Source organism: Somniosus microcephalus, chromosome 18 (assembly GCF_052327205.1).
Source record: "Somniosus microcephalus isolate GS21.2 chromosome 18, FLI_Smic_1.0, whole genome shotgun sequence".
Classification (NCBI taxonomy): domain Eukaryota; kingdom Metazoa; phylum Chordata; class Chondrichthyes; order Squaliformes; family Somniosidae; genus Somniosus; species Somniosus microcephalus.
The window spans coordinates 73,234,845-73,255,375 of record NC_141004.1 but is presented as its reverse complement, the minus strand read 5'-3'; the positions used below and the strand labels follow the sequence as shown (position 1 = coordinate 73,255,375).

Genomic DNA, 20,531 nt, shown 5'->3' with positions numbered 1-20,531 from the left:
GTATAAGCTTGAGGTAATATGTATCTAAAACTAGGAACCTATAACTAATACTTTATTAAATTAATAATTTTAACTAGTTAAATTAATTCGTTTTTTTTAAATTAAAAATAAACCAAGTGAATTAATTGCATAAAACTTCAATTAAATATATAAAACAATGTTCGATAGAGATGGCAGTGCAGGCGGTGTGCCACATCTGCAGCATGTGGGAGTTTGTGGAGAGCAGCGAGATCCCAGGGAACCACATCTTTAGTAAGCGTCTGCAACTCAAACTGCAGCTCAGAGTTGTTGAGTTGGAGTCCGAGGTGCAGACATTGCGATGCATCAGGGAGGGGGAGAGTTACCTGGGCACCTTGTTCCAGGAGACAGTTACAACCCTTAGGTTAGGTAGTAGTTTAGATTTGGTTAGTGGTCAGGGACAGGAGGATGTGACTGTGATTCAGGCAGTTAAGGGGACCGCAGGTGCAGTGGTGAACAGGTACAAGGTACTTGCTACCAGTGTGGATGAGAACAAAGACTGCAGGAAGGATGGGCAAATGGACCACGGCACCGTGGTACAGGAGGCCACTCAAGTGGGGAGAGCGAAAAGGAATGTGGTAGGGGATAGTATAGTCAGGGGATAGATACTGTTCTCTGCAGCCGCGACGGGGAGTCCCGAAGGCTGTGTTGCCTGCCCAGTTAAGGATATCGCCTCGCAGCTGGAGAAGAACTTGGGGGAGGATCCTGTTGTTGTAGTCCAAGTTGGAACCATAGGTAGAGCTTGCATTGAGTTTCTGCCAAGGGAGTTTGAGGAGCTAGGGACCAAATTAAAAAAGCAGAACCTCAAAGGTAATAATCTCTGGATTACTACCTGAGCCATGTGCAAATTGGCATAGGGTCAAACTGATTAGAGATTTAAATGTGAGGCTGAAAGAGTGGTGTGGGAGGCAGGGGTTTCAATTCATGGGGCACTGGCACCAGTACTGGGGAAAGAGGGAGCAGTTCCGTTGGGACGGACTCCACTTAAACCAGGCTAAGACCAGTGTCCTGGCAAATTGAATAACTAGAGTGGTAGATAGGGCTTTAAACTAATAAGGGGGAGGGAGGGTTCAGGTAACAGTAAATTTATACGTCTGAAGAGCAAAGTCAAGGCTGTAGAGCAGAGTAGTAACTTGGGTAAAATCAAGCAGATTGTGTCAGGAAGGGACAGAAAGTTTAATAACGGTAATAGGGCATTAGCGACTAAGGCCACATCAGGGGGAAAAATGTAAAAAGTTCAAATTAAAGGCACTATATCTGAATGCACAAAGGATTCGTAAAAAAGATAAATTAATTAATGGCACAAATAGAGATAAATGGATTTGATCCAGTAGCCATTACTGAGACGTGGTTACAGGGTGACCAAGGTTGGGAACTAAATATTCCAGGGTACATAACTTTTAGAAAAGATAGGCAAAATGGAAAAGGAGGTGGGGTAGCCCTGATAAAGGATGAGAGAAAGGCAGTAGGGGGAAATGCTTTTAGCCCGGAAAATCAGGATATAGAATCCGCATGGGTGGAGCTAAGAAATAACAAAGGGCAGAAAACACTGGTGGGAGTAGTTTATAGGCCCGCTAACAGTAATCATGTGTTGGACAGAGTATAAATCAGGACATTAGAGGAGCATGTAACAAGGGTAATGCAATAATCCTGGGGGACTTTAATCTTCTTATAGACTGGTTAAACCAAATTGGTAAAAGTAGCTTGGAGGACAAGTTCATGGAATGCATTCGAGACAGTTTCCTAGAACAATATGTCGAAGTGTAAGAAGTCACACAACACCAGGTTATAGTCCAACAGTTTTATTTGAAATCACAAGCTTTCGGAGCGCTGCTCCTTTGTCAGGTGAAGTGGAGAGGTGCCTATAGACAGATTATATAGTCAGAGAATAATGCCAGATGATTACAGGTAATCTTTCTAACTGCCATTTGTCGCACCTCGGCAGAGAGATAATCACAGCGATCAAAGGTGTGAATGGTGTCCAAACAGGTTAGTCAGGAAAACATTACATCAAAGAACAATGAGGCGGGGTCACAAGGGGTCAAATGTTGCAGATGCTGAGGTCTGTATGAAAAACAAAAAACAGACCACACCATGAATATGTCGAAGAACCAACTAGGGAACAGGCTATTTTAAATCTAGTATTGTGTAATGAGACAGGGCTAATTAGCAGTCTTGTAGTAAAGGATCCTCCGGGGAAGAGTGATCATGATATGATAGAATTTCATGTAACTTTGAGACAGATGTGGTTAAGTACGAAACAAAGCCAATTAGAGGTATGAGGAGTGAGTTGGCTGAGATAGCTTGTGAAATTAGATTAAAAGATATGATGGTAGATAAGCAATGGCAAACATTTAAAGAAATAATTGATAATTTTCAATGAATATACATTCCCTTGAGGAATAAAAACTCCACTGAAAAGTGGTATAGTCATGGCTAACTAGAGAAGTTAAGGTTAGTATTAGATTAAAAGAAGAGGCTTACAGTGTTGTCAAAAAGAGTAGCAAGCCTGAGGATTGGGAGGGATTTAAAAATCAGCAAAGGATGACCAAGAAATTGATAAAGCAGGAGAAAATAGAATATGAGAGTGAACTAGCAAGAAAAAGAAAAATAGATTGTAAGAGCTTTTACAAGTATGTAAAAAGGAAGAGATTAACAAAAGTAAACGTGAGTCCCTTCACGGCAAAGACAGGAGAAATTATAATGGGGAACAAGGAAATGACAGAGACTATGATCACTATGATTAGGCAGAGTTAACACCGTTTTATGAAAGGGAAATCTTGTTTGACGAATAGAGGTTTTTGAGCGTGTAACTAGCAGGGTAGATAAGGGGGAACCAGTGGATGTAGTATATTTGGATTTTCAGAAAGCACTAAGGTATATTCAATAAGGTGCCAGAGAAGAGATTGTTAGACAAGATTAGGGCTGATGGGATTGGGGTAATATATTACAGGAAACTTTTTTTTTATCCGGGACCGGCGTGGTGCCGGCTTATCAAAAAGTCCGGATTACAGAGAGTTATAGTTAAAAGGTATGAGAGCTCCATACACAGTAACAAATCCAAGCTTCCCTGTTGCTTAGCAACAGCTGCAAGAAGCCTGACCACAGACCAAGCGTCCCTGTTGCTTAGCAACAAGTGCAGGAACCCCCGATTACACAGCCAAGAATCAAGAAACAGCCACTAATATGAAGAAAAACTTAACTGAACCTACTCCTGAATTTTGCCGCTTAACCGAGATTTCCGGTTGATTGGGTGCCGGTAAATCGAGAGTTTCCTGTAGCAAGAATTGGGGATTGGTTAATGGACAGAAAAGAGAGAGTAGAAATAAACGGGTCATTTTCAGGATGGCAGGGTGTAACTAGTGAGGTGCCGCAAGGATCAGTGCTTGGGCCTCAGCTATTTACAATCTATATCAATGACTTAGATGAGGGGGCTGAGTGTAATGTATCCAAGTTTGCTGACAATACAAAGCTAGGTGGGAAAGTAAGCAGTGAGAAGGACGCAGAAAGACTGCAAAGGGATATAGACCGGTTAAGTGATTAAGTCGATGACCAAGTCCAACACCGCCTTCAGTGTGCCAGTGCAGCGTTCGGTCGCCTGAGGAAGATAGTATTTGAAGACCAGGACCTCAAACCTGGCACGAAGCTCATGGTCTACAGAGCTGCAGTGATATCCACCCTCCTGTATGCCTCAGAGACATGGACCATGTACAGCAGGCACCTCAAAGCACTGGAGAGGTACCACCAATGCTGCCTCCGCAAGATCCTGCAAATGCATTGGCAGGATAGGCGCACCAACGTCAGTGTTCTCGCTCAGGCCAACATCCCAGCATCGAAGCTTTGACCACGCTCGATCAGCTCCGATGGACGTGTCACATCGTCCGCATTCCCGATAAGAGACTCCCAAAACAAGTGCTCTACTCGGAGCTCCGACACGGCAAGAGAGCCCCAGGTGGGCAGAGGAAATGCTTCAAGGACACCCTCAAAGCCTCCTTGAAAAGGTGCAACATCCCCACTGACACCTGGGAATCCCTGGCCCAAGACCGCACAAAGTGGAGAAGAAGGCGCCGAACACCTCGAGTCTCTTCGCGGTGAGCAAGCGGAAGCCAAGTGCAAGAAGTGCACATCAACCCAAGCACCCCCACCCGCCTCTTCAATCACCGTCTGCCCCACCTGTGACAGAGACTGTAGGTCCCGCATTGGACTCATCAGTCATTTGAGAACTCATTTTTAATGTGGAAGCAAGTCACCCTCGGTTCCGAGGGACTGACTAAGAAGAAGATTGGGTGAAAAGGTGGCAAATGGATTATAATGTGGGGAAGTGTGAAATTATCCACTTTGGTAGGAAGAATAGAAAAGCAGAATATTTTTTAAAAGGTAAGAGACAAGTAAATGTTGGTATGCCAAGGGATTTGGGGGTCCTTGTACACAAATCTCAGTAAGTTAACCTGCAGGTACAGCAAGAAATTAGGAAGGCAAATGGTATGTTAGCCTTTATTGCAGGGGGTTGGAGTATAAGACTAAGGAAGTCTTGCTGCAATTATACAGGGCTTTGGTGAGACCACACCTGGAGCACTGGGCATAGTTTTGGTCTCCTTATCTAAGGAAGGATATACTTGCCTTGGAGGCGGTGCAACGAAGGTTCACTAGATTGATTCCTGGGATGAGAGGGCTGTCCTAATGAGGAGAGATTGAGTAGAATGGGGCTATACTCTCTGACGTTTAGAAGAAATGAGAGGTGATTTCATCGAAACATATAAAATTCTTAGAGGGCTTGACAGGGTAGATGCTGAGAGACTCTTTCCCCTGGCTGGAGAATCTAGAACTAGGGGGCATAGTCTCCAGAAAAGGGCTTGGCCATTTAGGACTGAGATGAGATTATAAAAGATGTAATAGCAGAGCACTTGGAAAACAGTGACAGGATCGGACAAAGTCAACATGGTTTTCCAAAAGGTAAATCGTGCTTGACTAATCTACTGGAATTTTTTGAGGATGTAACTGGTAAAATAGTTAAGGGAGAACCAGTGGATGTGGTGTATTTGGACTTTCAGAAGGCCTTCGATAAAGTCCCGCATAAGAGATTAGCGTGTAAAGTTAAGGCACATGGGATTGGGGGCAAGGTACTGACTTGGATAGAGAACTGGTTGGCAGACAGGAAGCAAAGATTTGGAATAAACGGGTCTTTTTCCGAGTGGCAGGCAGTGACTAGTGAGGTACTGCAGGGATCGGTCCTAGGACCCCAGCTATTCACAATATATATTAATGATCTAGACGAGGGAACTAGATGTAATATCTCCAAGTTTGCAGACGACACAAAGCTGGGTGGGCATGTGTGCTGTGAGGAGGATGCCGAGAAACTCCAGTATAATTTGGACAGGTTGGGTGATTGGGCAGATGCATGGCAGATGCAGTATAATGTGGATAAATGCGAGGTTATCCACTTTGGTGGCAAAAACAGGAAGGCAGATTATTATCTGAACGGCAATAGATTGGGAGAAGGGGAAGTGCAAGGAGACCTGGGTGTCCTTGTGCACCACTCGCTGAATGTAAGCATGCAGGTGCAGCAGACAGTTAAGAAGGCAAATGGTATGTTGGCCTTCATAGCGAGAGGGTTCGAGTACAGGAACAAGGATGTCTTGCTGCAGTTGTACAGGGCCTTGGTGAGACCACATCTTGAGTATTGTGTGCAGTTTTGGTCGCCTTACCTGAGGAAGGATGTTCTTGCCATGGAGGAAGTGCAGCGAAGATTCACCAGACTGATACCTGGGATGGCAGGAATGATGTATGAGGAGAGATTGGGTCGATTGGGCTTATACTCACTGGAGTTTAGAAGAATGAGAGGGGATCTCATTGAAACTTATAAAATTCTAACAGGGCAGCACGGTGGCATAGTGGTTAGCACTGTTGCCTCACAGCGCCAGGGACCCGGGTTCGAATCCGGCCTCGGGTGACTGTCTGTGTGGAGTTTGCACATTCTCCCCGTGTTTGCGTGGGTTTCCTCCGGGTGCTCCGGTTTCCTCCCACAGTCCAAAGATGTGCGGGTTAGGTTGATTGGCTATGATAAATTGACCCTTAGTGTTAGGGGGATTAAATACGTGGGGTTATGGGGATAGGGTGGGATATGTGTTGGTGTCGGGGTTACGGGGATCGGGTGGGATATGTGTCGGTGCAGGCTCGATGGGCCAAAATGGCCTCTATCTGCACTGTGGGGCTTCTGTGATTCTGTGACTAGACAGACTAAATGCAGGAAGGATGTTCCCGATGGCCGGGGAGTCCAGAACCAGGGGTCACAGTCTAAGGATAAGGGGTAAGCCATTTAGGACAGAGATGAGGAGGAATTTCTTCACCCAGAGAGTGGTGAACCTGTGGAATTCTCTACCACAGAAGGCAGTTGAGGCCAATTCATTAAATATATTCAAGAAGGAGTTGGATATATTTCTTAAGGCTAAAGGGATCAAGGGATATGGGGAAAAGGCAGGGACAGGGTACTGAATTTGGATGATCAGCCATGATCTCATTGAATGGCGGAGCAGGCTCGAGGGGCCGAATGGCCTACTCCTGCTCCTATCTTCTATGTTTCTATGAGAAGAAATTTCTTCACTCATAGAGGGTTGTGAATCTTTGGAATTCTCTACCCCCAGAGGGCTGTGGATGCTCAGCCGTTGAGTATATTCAAGACAGATGGATATATTTTTAGGCTTCAAGGGATATGGGGATAAGGCGGGAAAGTGGAATTGAGGAAGAAGTTCAGCCATGATCTTATTGGATGGTGGAGAAGGCTCGAGGGGCCGTATGGCCTTCTCCTGCTCCTAATTCTTATGTTCTTGTGTTAAGTCCAGGTCATTAATATATATCAGAGAGTAGTGGTCCCAACACCGACTCCTGGGGAACACCACTCCACACTTCCCTCCAGCCTGAAAAACAGCCATTCACTGCGAGAAGATGGGCTGAATCAGAAGAGACTGAGCTACAAGACTGCCGGAGCTCCCTCCACTATCTCCCGTGGTCAGTTAGACAGCCTGCTTAGTCGATGATCAGCAGAGAGCATGAGGGAAGGTTTGGAGGAGTAAAAATACAATCCTACCCACTTTCTCTTTAATGCTTGATTTGTTTTATTTTCAGCCTTGCTGCTGGCCTTCCCCCTCATTCCCCTGTCTATAATTCCTGGATTCAGTGCTGGACCCAACTCGGAGCAGAGGTAAGGCAAGCATTGGAAAAACAAATAGCCTAACATAGGGCAAGAGTCGGACTTTGGGATGTAATGCACTGAGACAGAGAGAGTCGGACTTTGGGACTGTAATACAGAGAGAGTCAGACTTTGGGACTGTAATACACTGAGACAGAGAGAGTCAGACTTTGGGACTGTAATACACTGAGACAGAGAGAGTCGGACTTTGGCACTGTAATACACTGAGAGAGAGAGTCAGACTTTGGGACTGTAATACACTGAGACAGAGAGAGTCAGACTTTGGGACTGTAATACACTGAGACAGAGAGAGTCAGACTTTGGCACTGTAATACACTGAGAGAGAGAGTCAGACTTTGGGACTGTAATACACTGAGACAGAGAGTCGGACTTTGGGACTGTAATACACTGAGACAGAGAGAGTCAGACTTTGGCACTGTAATACACTGAGAGAGAGAGTCAGACTTTGGGACTGTAATACACTGAGACAGAGAGTCGGACTTTGGGACTGTAATACACTGAGACAGAGAGAGTCAGACTTTGGCACTGTAATACACTGAGACAGAGAGAGTCGGACTTTGGGACTGTAATACACTGAGACAGGGAGAGTCGGACTTTGGCACTGTAATACACTGAGACAGGGAGAGTCGGACTTTGGGACTGTAATACACTGAGACAGAGAGAGTCGGACTTTGGCACTGTAATACACTGAGACAGGGAGAGTCGGACTTTGGCACTGTAATACACTGAGACAGGGAGAGTCGGACTTTGGGACTGTAATACACTGATACAGAGAGAGTCGGACTTTGGCACTGTAATACACTGAGACAGGGAGAGTCGGACTTTGGCACTGTAATACACTGAGACAGGGAGAGTCGGACTTTGGCACTGTAATACACTGAGACAGGGAGAGTCGGACTTTGGGACTGTAATACACTGAGACAGAGAGAGTCGGACTTTGGGACTGTAATACACTGAGACAGGGAGAGTCGGACTTTGGGACTGTAATACACTGAGACAGAGAGAGTCGGACTTTGGCCCTGTAATACACTGAGACAGAGAGAGTCGGACTTTGGCCCTGTAATACACTGATACAGAGAGAGTCGGACTTTGGCACTGTAATACACTGAGACAGAGAGCGTCGGACTTTGGGACTGTAATACACTGAGACAGAGAGAGTCGGGCTTTGGCACTGTAATACACCGAGACAGGGATAGTCGGACTTTGGCACTGTAATACACTGAGACAGAGAGAGTCGGGCTTTGGCACTGTAATACACTGAGACAGAGAGAGTCGGACTTTGGCACTGTAATACACTGAGACAGAGAGAGTCGGACTTTGGCCCTGTAATACACTGAGACAGAGAGAGTCGGACTTTGGCACTGTAATACACTGAGACAGAGAGAGTCGGACTTTGGGACTGTAATACACTGAGACAGAGAGAGTCGGACTTTGGGACTGTAATACACTGAGACAGAGAGAGTCGGACTTTGGCACTGTAATACACAGAGACAGAGAGAGTTGGACTTTGGGACTGTAATACACTGAGACAGAGAGAGTCGGACTTTGGGACTGTAATACACTGAGACAGAGAGACGGCACCTCCGACAGTGCAGCACTTCCTCAGTACTGGAGTGTCAGCCTAGATTTTTGTGCTGATGTCTTTGGAGTGGAACATGAACCCTCAACCTTCTGACTCGAAGGCGAGAATCAGGAGAAACGTCTTTATCCAGAGATTGGTTCGAATATGGAACTTGCCACCATAGGGAGTAATTGAGGCGAATAACATAATTGATGCATTCAAGGGGAATCTAGATAAACACCTGAGGGAGAAAGGAATAGGATATGTTGATGGGGTGAGATGAAGAGGGGTGGGAGGAGGCTCGTGTGGAGCATAAACACCGGCACGGACGAGTTGGGCCGAATGGCCTGTTTTTGTGCTGTACTTTGTAATACAGTATATGGTTGTATCTATTGTCTTATATGTAAATAGTATATATAGGTGTATATATAGTATATGGGTATGTATACCTTGTATGTAAACAGTATAGTATATATGGGTGTGTATAATATATATGGATGTGCATATAGTATATATGGGTAGATGTAGTATTTGGTGTGTATAGTATGTATGGGTGTGTGTATAGTATGTGTGGGTGTGTGTATAGTATATGTGGGTGTGCGGATTGTATATATGGGTGTGTATAGCATATGGGTAGATGTAATATTTGGTGTGTATAGTATATGTGGGCGTGCGCATAGTATATGTGGGTGTGTGTATAGTATATGTGGGTGTGCGTATAGTATATGTGGGTGTGTGTATAGTATATGTGGGTGTGCGGATTGTATATATGGGTGTGTATAGCATATGGGTAGATGTAATATTTGGTGTGTGTATAGTATATGTGGGCGTGCGCATAGTATATGTGGGTGTGCGTATAGTATATGTGGGTGTGTGTATAGTATATGTGGGTGTGTGCATAGTATATGTGGGCGTGCGCATAGTATATGTGGGTGTGTGTATAGTATATGTGGGTGTGTGCATAGTATATGTGGGTGTGTGTATAGTATATGTGGGTGTGTGCATAGTATATGTGGGTGTGCGTATAGTATATGTGGGTGTGTGCATAGTATATGGGTGTGCGTATAGTATATGTGGGCGTGCGCATAGTATATGTGGGCGTGCGCATAGTATATGTGGGCGTGCGCATAGTATATGTGTGTGTGCATAGTATATGTGTGTGCGTATAGTATATGTGGGCGTGCGCATAGTATATGTGGGCGTGCACATAGTATATGTGTGTGTGCATAGTATATGTGTGTGTATAGTATATGTGTGTGCGCATAGTATATGTGGGCGTGCGCATAGTATATGTGGGCGTGCACATAGTATATGTGGGCATGTGTACAGTATATGTGGTTGTGCATAGTATATATGGGTGTGTATAGTATATGGGTAGATGTAATATTTGGGTTTGTATAGTATAAATGGGTGTGCGTATACTTATATAATATATATATAAATGGGTGTGCATAGTATATATGGGTGTGTGTGTATATGGTGTGTATAGCATATATGGGTGTCTATCTATATATATGGGTGTGTGTATAGTATATGGGAATATAAAATTGTTTTTTTAATCGAAGGGCACCAATCTTTGTTTGCCAAACTGTTCCCCAATAATGTCAACATTTCCATTGTTAAAAGCTTCAGTCGGGTGTTGTACACTTGCACTGTATTAATAGGTAATGCCTGTTCCTGTATTAATCCCCAGGGGCAGTTATTTCGAGGCTCCAGCCTGTTCTTTCGCAGAGTTGCTATGGACAAGCTCGCAGTTATTGAATGATGTTTCTGCTCACTTGTTACCGTAGTAGAATGGGACATTGAAGAAAGCACACCTGGCGATGTCTATAAGACATACTGCATCCCCGTCACTGGACTATTACCCCGTGCTTCTCACTACGCTCCTTGGAATCATTATGTCTTCATGTAGAATCATGGTATAGAAATCCGGCATTCTGCTATTCTGGAGAGGGATTAAACCCAATATACAAGAAAGAGTTGCATTTATATAGCACCATTCACAACCTCAGAACATTCCAAAGTGCTTCACAGTCAATGAATTACAGGCAGAAGTGTAGTCACTGTAATGTAGGAAATATTGCAACCAATTTGCACACAGCGAGCTGCTGCAAACAGAACTTTGTTTAAGTAGTGATTGGTTGAAGGATAAATATTGGCCAGGGCACCAGGGAGAACTCCCCTGCCCTCCTTCAAATAATGCCATGGGATCTTTTACATCCACCTAAGAGGGCATACTGGGCCTTGGTTTAACATCTCAAAGATGGCACCTCTGGCAGTGCAGCACTCAATCAGTACTGCACTTAAGTGTCAGCCTAGATTTTGCGCTCAAGTCTCTGGAGTCGAACTTTAACCTACATCTCTGACTCAGAGGCAAGAGTAGTCCCAACTGAGCCATTGGAGACATGATTTACAATAGCGATGTAATCGGTTCCTGTACAACATGGTGAGAGGATTAAACCCATTGCACAATTGCAATGTAATCAGCTCCTGTAGAGCAATGTCTGAGGATTAAACGCATTGTACAATAGTGTAATCAAATCTTCTGGATTCTGGAGCATATTAAACCCATTGTACAATAGCGATGTAAACAACTCTAATACAAGATGGTCAGAGGATTAAACTCATTGTACAATAGCGATGTAAACAACTCTAATACAAGATGGTCAGAGGATTAAACCCATTGTACAATAGCGATGTAAACAACTCTAATACAAGATGGCCAGAGGATTAAACCCATTGCACAATAGCGATGTAAACAACTTTAATACAAGATGGCCAGAGGATTAAACTCATTGTACAATAGCGATGTAAACAACTTTAATACAAGATGGAGAGAGGATTAAACCCATTGTACAATAGCGATGTAAACAACTCTAATACAAGATGGCCAGAGGATTAAACCCATTGCACAATAGCGATGTAAACAACTTTAATACAAGATGGAGAGAGGATTAAACCCATTGCACAATAGCGATGTAAACAACTCTAATACAAGATGGTGAGAGGATTAAACCCATTGTACAATAGCGATGTAAACAACTCTAATACAAGATGGTGAGAGGATTAAACCCATTGTACAATAGCGATGTAAACAACTCTAATACAAGATGGAGAGAGGATTAAACCCATTGTACAATAGCGATGTAAACAACTCTAATACAAGATGGCCAGAGGATTAAACTCATTGTACAATAGCGATGTAAACAACTCTAATACAAGATGGAGAGAGGATTAAACCCATTGTACAATAGCGATGTAAACAACTCTAATACAAGATGGTCAGAGGATTAAACCCATTGCACAATAGCGATGTAAACAACTCTAATACAAGATGGAGAGAGGATTAAACTCATTGTACAATAGCGATGTAAACAACTCTAATACAAGATGGTCAGAGGATTAAACCCATTGCACAATAGCGATGTAAACAACTCTAATACAAGATGGTCAGAGGATTAAACTCATTGTACAATAGCGATGTAAACAACTCTAATACAAGATGGTCAGAGGATTAAACCCATTGCACAATAGCGATGTAAACAACTCTAATACAAGATGGAGAGAGGATTAAACCCATTGTACAATAGCGATGTAAACAACTCTAATACAAGATGGTCAGAGGATTAAACCCATTGTACAATAGCGATGTAAACAACTCTAATACAAGATGGTGAGAGGATTAAACTCATTGTACAATAGCGATGTAAACAACTCTAATACAAGATGGAGAGAGGATTAAACCCATTGCACAATAGCGATGTAAACAACTCTAATACAAGATGGCCAGAGGATTAAACCCATTGTACAATAGCGATGTAAACAACTCTAATACAAGATGGTCAGAGGATTAAACCCATTGCACAATAGCGATGTAAACAACTCTAATACAAGATGGAGAGAGGATTAAACCCATTGTACAATAGCGATGTAAACAACTCTAATACAAGATGGAGAGAGGATTAAACCCATTGTACAATAGCGATGTAAACAACTCTAATACAAGATGGAGAGAGGATTAAACCCATTGTACAATAGCGATGTAAACAACTCTAATACAAGATGGTGAGAGGATTAAACTCATTGCACAATAGCGATGTAATCAGCTCTTTTAGAAATGGTGAGAATTTTAACCCATTGTACAATAGCTATTTAATCAGCCCATGTAAAGAACATGGTAAGTGTATTAAACACACTGTGCAATAGCAATGTAATTAGATCTTCTAGAACCTGGTTAGAGAATTAAACCCAGTTTACAATAATGATGTATTCAGATCTTCTTGAAAATGGAGAGAAGATTAAATCCATTGTAAAATAGTAATGTAATCAGCTCTACTAGAACATGTTGGGAGGATTAACCCATTCTACAATAACGATATCATCAATTCCAGTAGAAGCTGGGAAAAGGATTGTGTACAGAGTGATCTAATCAACTCTATAGAACATCGTGACATGATCCAACCATTGTGCAATATCGATGTAATCAGCTCTTCCAGAAACTGGTGAGAGGATTAAACACAGTGTGCAAAAGTGAAGTATTCAGCTTCTGTAGAACATCGTCAGAGGATTAAACCCATTGTACAACAGCAATGTTAGTTCCAGTAGAACAAGGAGCGAGGGTTAAATCCATTGTAAAATAATGATCTAATCAACTCTTCTGGAACGCGGTGAGAAGATTCAACCATTGTGCAATAATTGTGTAATCAGCTCCTGTTGATCATGGTCAGAGGATTAAACCCGTTGTACAATTGCAATGTAATCAGCTCTTGTGCAACATGGTGAAAGTATTAAACCGATACAATCAGCTCTGCTATAACATGGTGAGTGGATTCAACCCATTGTATAATAGCAACGTAATCAAATCTTCTAGATCCTGGAGAGAGTATTAAATATATTGTACAATAGTGATGTAATCAACTCTTCTACGAGATGGTGCAAGAATTACACACATTGCACACTAGTGATGTACTCAGCTCCTGTACAACATGGGGAGAAGATTAAACCCATTCTACAATAGAGATTTAAGGGGTTGGCCATTTAGGACTGAGATACTCCATGCCGACTCCACCCTACCTACGTCAACTTTAACCCTCCACAGAACCTCTGACTTTAACTCTGGACTCCCTCCTATAGTCTCCTATCTAGTCCCTTTTACTACCAGGAAATAGCTATCCTAATAATTGCTACATAACCAGGCCTATGTTTTCCCTGTGTCCATTCGCGAGCGCATTTTTGCTGCCACTCGACCCGAACCGCTACCTCCTTGACCACTCCTGTGTCCTGCCTCCTTTCATTTCTCCTCTCTCGGGTACTCTACCCTCCCAAATCCCTACCTCAACCCTTCATTACTCTTCGACCTTTCTACTCTACTGCCGCCGTCCCAAGCTTGACCCCCTCTTCGGTAACCGTACAGCTTCCCTCTTTGCCTCTCTTGGCATCCTCCAAAGGACCCATCAAGGCACTCGTCGCTGCCTTCTCATGGGCAGCAACCCCAACTGTCCCATCCTACCCTCAGCCAACCTTCCCGCCCACCACGCGTACTGGGGGCTAATCTTGCCAATCTCTTCCCCGTCCAACTCACCCTTCCCAGTGTTGACCCTGTTTACTTTGGCAGTAGATCAACCATCATTGCCCCTCTCCCTCCAGAATATCCGTTCACTTGTGAACAAGGCCCTTGCCATCCATGAGCTTATTGTGGACGATTACATCGTCATTATGGCCTTGACGGAAACCTGGTTGAGGGGTGGTGACACCTTACCCCTATATGAAGCCTCCCCATCTGACTATACCTTCCACCACTTGCCCCGCCCAGACCGTCGCAGCGGTGGTATGGATCTCATCACCAAATCACACCTACTCGTCCGGCACTTTCTCCTCCTTTGAACATCTCACCTTGTTCCACCCCTCTCACCTCTCATTTAAAATTCTCATTCTCTACCGCCCACCCAAGTACCAAAAACTTTTCTCACACAGATATCTTCACTACTTTCCTCCCTCAGCCTCTGCACTGAGCGACTTCTCATCCTCATTGATTTCAACCTCCATCTCAATTCATCATGCTCTCTCTCCTCCGAGCTCATTGCCCTCCTATCCTCCCTTAATCTCTCCCTCCATGTAAACTCCCCAACCCATATTCATGGTCACCCCCTTGACCTTGCCATCTCACGTGGCCTCGCTACTCCCATCGTGTCAATAACAGACAAGGCCATCTCTGACCACTTCCTTGTATAGCTCTCCACCCACCTCCCCCGCAACCCTACTTCTTTGTCCGCTCCTGGAAAAAAACTCTCCCAACTCACTTACAACTGCACTTACGAAATCCCAATTGTCCAGCCTTTGGCCCTCCATTTACCACGACATTTCTGAAGCAACCGATCTGTTCAACCACACCTTCACCACCACCTTTGATGCCATGATTCCTATTAAAACCATTACTCTTTCTCACTCTGGCTGAACGCCCCCCCCCCGCTACCTGTGCTCCCTTAAGTCCAAGGGACGTAGACTTGAACGGATATGGCGGACAACTGGTTTAGCCATTCACTGCCAGATCTGGCTGGACCACATAAAGCATCATCGGGTCCTGCCCTCGTCTGCCAAAACTGCTCACTATTCCAGGATGATTCTGGAATGCAAAGATAACCCCAGGCTTCTTTTCTCTACTGAAAACCATCTTCTTAAACGCCTCTCCACTGACTCCTCCATCCTCACCTCCAACAACAAGTGCAAGGAGCTCATGGACTTCTTTGTCTCTAAGATTGAGACCATCCGATCAGCTGCCTCTGCCACTTCCCTTCTTTCCCCATGGCCAAACTTCCTCTAGTGTTCACCTATACCCCAGCCCTGAACTCTTATCTTTCTCCAGTTTCACTCCAATCTCCCCTCATGCCCTCTCCGCACTCACCTTGTCCATGAGACCTACTTCCTGCTCCCTCGACCCTATTCCCACTAAACTGCTGACCACCCAGCTTCCTTTTCTGGCTTCCATGTTAGCTGATATTGTTAATGGTTCTCTCTCCTCAGGTATTGTCCCCCCTCCTTCAAATCTGCCGTCATCACCCCTCAAAAAAACAACCCTTGACCCCTCTGTCCTTGCAAATTACCGCTCCATCTCCAACCTCCCTTTCCTCTCGAGTCCTTGAACTTGTTGTCACCTCCCAAATCCGTGCCCATCTTTCCATGTTTGAATCCCTCCAATCAGGTTTCCGCCCCTGCCACAGTACTGAAACAACTCTTCTAAAAGTCACAAATGACATCCTATGTGACTGTGACAAAGGTAAACTATCCCTCCTTGTACTTCTCGACCTATCTGCAGCCTTTGACACGGTTGACCACTCCATCATCCTCCAATGCCTCTCCACCGTCGTCCAGCTGGGTGGGACTGCGCTCGCCTGGTTCCATTCTTATCTATCTAATCGTAGCCAGAGAATCACCTGCAGTGGCTTCTCTTCCCGCTCCCGCATCGATACTTCTGGTGGCCCCCAAGGATTTATCCTTGGCACCCTCCTATTTCTCATCGACAGGCTGCCCCTCGGTGACATCATCTGAAAACACGGCGTCAGTTTCCACATGTACGCTGATGACACCCAGCTCTACGTCACGACCACTGCTCTCGACCCTTCCACTCTCTAAATTGTCAGACTGCTGGTCCGACATCCAGTACTGGATGAGCAGAAATTACCTCCAACTAAATATTGGGAAGATCGAAGCCATTGTCTTCGGTCCCCACCACAAACTCCGTTCCCTCGCCACCGACTTCAGCCCCTCTCCCTAGCACCTGTCTGAGGCTGAACCAGACTGTTCGCAACCTTGGTGTCATATTTGACCCTGAGATGAGCTTCCGACTACATATCCGCGCCATCACTAAGACCGCCTATTTCCACCTCCATACCATTGCTCAACTCTGCCCCTGCCTCAGATCATCTGCTGCTGAAACCATCATCCATGTCTTTGTTACCTCTAGACTTGACTATTCCAATGCTCTCCTGGACCCTCCATAAACTTAAACTCATTCAAAATTCTGCTGCCCATATCCTAACTCGCACCAAGTCCTGTTTACCCATCACCCCTATGTTTGCTGACCTATGTTGGCTCCTGGTTGAGCCTCGATTTTAAAATTCTCGTCCTTGTTTTCAACTCTCCCCATGGCCTCTATCCTCCCTATCTCTGTAACCTCCTCCAGCCCTGCAACTGTCAGAGATATCTGCACTCCTCCAATTCTGGCCTCTTGCGTGTCCACGATTTTAACCGCTCCACCATTGTCGGCCATGCCTTCAGCTGCTGAGGACCTAAGCTCTGGAACACCCTCTCTAGGGCAGCACGGTGGCATAGTGGTTAGCACTGTTGTCTCACAGCGCCAGAGACCCGGGTTCGAATCCGGCCTCGGGCGACTGTGTGGAGTTTGCACATTCTCCCCGTGTTTGCGTGGGTTTCCTCCGGGTGCTCCGGTTTCCTCCCACAGTCCAAAGATGTGCGGGTTAGGTTGATTGGCTATGATAAATTGACCCTTAGTGTTAGGGGGATTAAATACGTGGGGTTACGGGGATAGGGTGGGATATGTGTTGGTGTAGGGGTTACGGGGATCGGGTGGGATATGTGTTGGTGTAGGGGTTACGGGGATCGGGTGGGATATGTGTTGGTGTAGGGGTTACGGGGATCGGGTGGGATATGTGTTGGTGTAGGAGTTACGGGGATCGGGTGGGATATGTGTCGGTGCAGGCTCGATGGGCCGAAATGGCCTCTATCTGCACTGTGGGGTTTCTGTGATTCTGTAAACCCCTCTACCTCTTTATCCTCCATTAAGACACTCCTTAAAACCGACCTCTATGATCAAGCTTTTGGTCATCTGTTCTAATACCTCCTTATGTGGCTCAGTGTCAAATGTTGTTTGATAACACTCCTGTGAAGCACCTTGGGACGTTTTACTGTATTAAAGGCACTATATAAATGCAAGTTGTAGTACTGTGTTGAATTCTGGGCACCACACTTTAGGAAGGATCTCAAGGCCTTGGCGAGGGTGCAGAAATGATAAAACATAAATTGGAGCAGGAGTAGGCCGTACGGCCCCTCAAGCCTGCTCCGCCATTCAATAAGATCATGGCGGATCTTCGACCTCAGCTCCATTTTCCTGCCCGATCTCCATATCCCTTGATTCCCCTAGAGTCCAAAAATCTATCTATCTCAGCCTTGAATATGCTCAACGATTCAGCATCCATAGCCCATTGGGATAGAGAATTCCAAAGATTCACAACTGTCTGAGTGAAGAAATTCCTCCTCATCTCAGTCTTAAATGGCCGACCCCTTATCCTGAGACTATGCCCCCTAGTTCTAGACACTCCAGCCAGCGGAAAAAATCTCTCAGCATCTACCCTGTCAACCCCCCTCAGAATCTTATATGTTTCAATGAGACCCCCTCTCATTCTTCCGAACTCCAGTATAGGCCCAATCACTCCTCGCAGGACAACCCTCTCACCCCAGGAATCAATCTAGTGAACCTTCGTTGCACCGCCTCTAAGGCAAGTATATCCTTCCTTAGATAAGGGGACCAGAACTGTGCCCAGTACTCCAGGCGTGGTCTCACCAAAGCCCTGTACAATTGTAGCAAGACTTCCTTACTCTTGTACTCCAACCCCCTTGTAATAAAGGCCAACATGCCATTTGCCTTCCTTATTGCTTGTTGTACCTACAGGCTAACTCTCTGTGATTCATGTACAAGGACGCCCAAATCCCTCTGCATACCAACATTTACTAGTCTCTTACCTAAATCTCTCTGAACACCAACATTTAATAGTTCTTCACCATTCAAAAAATATTCTGTTTTCTATTCTTCCTACCAAAGTGAATAACCTGACTGTTATGTATTGTGTGTTCTCCTCCCACCTGTGGTGGCGCTGTCACAGGAGATAAATGGTTGGGTGTTCTCTGTTAAGTTTTAGCTCTCTTTGTTCGGAACTTTCCAGAACTTCCTTTCCTTCCAATAAAGCACTTCATGTTTGAATCTCTGAGTTCTGAGTCCTAAATTGTGTCTAGGTAGAAAGGTACCGACACAACACTGACATTTCCCCACATTATACTCCATCTGCCACCTTATTGTCCACTCATTTAACCTCTCTATATCCCTTTGCCGGCTCTTTGTGTCCTCCTCACAGCTTACTTTCCCACCTAGCTATGTATCGTCAGCAACCTTGGATACTTTGGATTTACTAGAATGGTTCCAGGAATGAAGGACTTCAATTGAATGTGGAGAGACTGGAGAAGCTGGGGTTGTTCCCCTTAGAACAGAGAAGGTTAAGAGGAGATTTGATAGAGGTGTTCAAAAATCATGAATGGTTTTATAGAGTAAACAAAGAGAAACTGTTTCCAGAGGCAGTGGGGTCAATAACCAGAGGGCACAGATTTAAGGTGATTGGCAAAAGAACCAGAGGCGACATGAGGAAAGACTTTGTGTGCAGCGAGTTGCTGTGATCCGGAATGTACTGCCTGAAAGGGCGGCGGAAGCAGATTCAATACAGGTAGACTATCCTTTATCCGAAAACCTCGGGACCAGCCATGTTTCGTTTTCGGAAAATTTCGGATTTCAGAAGGTATTTTATAAGACTGGGAAATTTGTCGGGGGTGGGGGACGGCGGGGGGGGGGTCGGGGTCGGCGGGGGGTCGTGGGTGGGGGCCGGCGGGGGTCGGGGTCGTGCGCACGACTTACGCTGAACAAAACCTTTCGGTTTTCAGAGGATTTCGGTTTTCGGAAGTGCGGATAAAGGATACACTATCCCTTATCCGAAAGGGTGGGGGTCGGCGGGGGTCGGGGTCGTGCGCACGACTTACGCTGAATGAAAAAACCTTCGGTTTTTAGAGGGTTTCGGTTTTCGGAAGTTCGGATAAAGGGTAGTCTACCTGTAGTTACTTCCAAAAGAGAATTGGAAAAATGCTTGAAGGAAAAAATGTGCAGGTCTCTGGGAAAGAGCAGGGGAATGGGACGATTTGGATAGCTCTACCAAAGTGTCGAATGGCCTCCCTCTGTACTATGATTCTATGATTCATGGGCCTAGAAATTCCAGGAGGCCGAAAACCTGCTGGTACCACCAAGGGCCGCAGTAAACAGCAGCCAGAATTCATCGCGCAGGCAGCACCAGTATTTTGGTATAACAACAGAAAATGCTGGAAATACTCAGCAGCCCAGTTGTACCAGTATTTTGGTGCTGCCTGCTCATTTAAATTATCGTGCAACCCTCTTTTTCCAGCACTACTTTATTTTTTTATTCGTTTTTATGGGATGAGGGCGTCGCTGGCAAGGCCAGCGTTTATTGCCCATCCCTGATTGCCCCCGAGAAGGTGGTGGTGAGCCCCTTTCTTGAACGGCTGCAGTCCGTGTGGTGAAGGTATGCCCACAGTGCTGTTAGGGAGGGAGTTCCAGGATTTTGCCCCAGCGATGATGAAAGATCGGCGATATACTTCTAAGTCAGGATGATGTGTTACTTGGAGGGGAACTTGGAGGTGGTGGTGTTCCCATGCGCCTGCTGCCCTTGTCCTTCTAGGTGGAAGAGGTCGCGGGTTTGGGAGGTGCTGCCGAAGAAGCCTTGGTGAGTTGCTGCAGTGCATCTTGTAGATGGTACACACTGCAGCCACAGTGCGCTGGTGGTGGAGGGAGTGAATGTTTAAGGTGATGGATGGGGTGTCAATCAAGTGGGCTGCTTTGTCCTGGATGATGTCGAGCTTCTTGAGTGTTGTTGGAGCTGCACTCATCCAGTCAAG

At 45.3% G+C, this 20,531-nt stretch overlaps 1 protein-coding gene across 2 annotated transcripts in view; it reads left to right on the top strand.

The window, feature by feature from the left end:
- LOC147105381 (mitochondrial carrier homolog 1-like) overlaps positions 1-17,735 on the top strand; it is a 55,047-nt gene extending 37,312 nt beyond the window's left edge. For both annotated transcript variants that reach the window (XM_086011677.1, XM_086011676.1), the window contains 2 exons: positions 7,141-7,216; positions 10,480-17,735. In XM_086011677.1, the coding sequence (XP_085867803.1) occupies positions 7,141-7,216; positions 10,480-10,551 (148 nt within the window). In that variant the 3' untranslated portion in view covers positions 10,552-17,735. The remainder of the gene's footprint in view (positions 1-7,140; positions 7,217-10,479) is intronic.
- Positions 17,736-20,531: the final 2,796 nt, after the last annotated feature.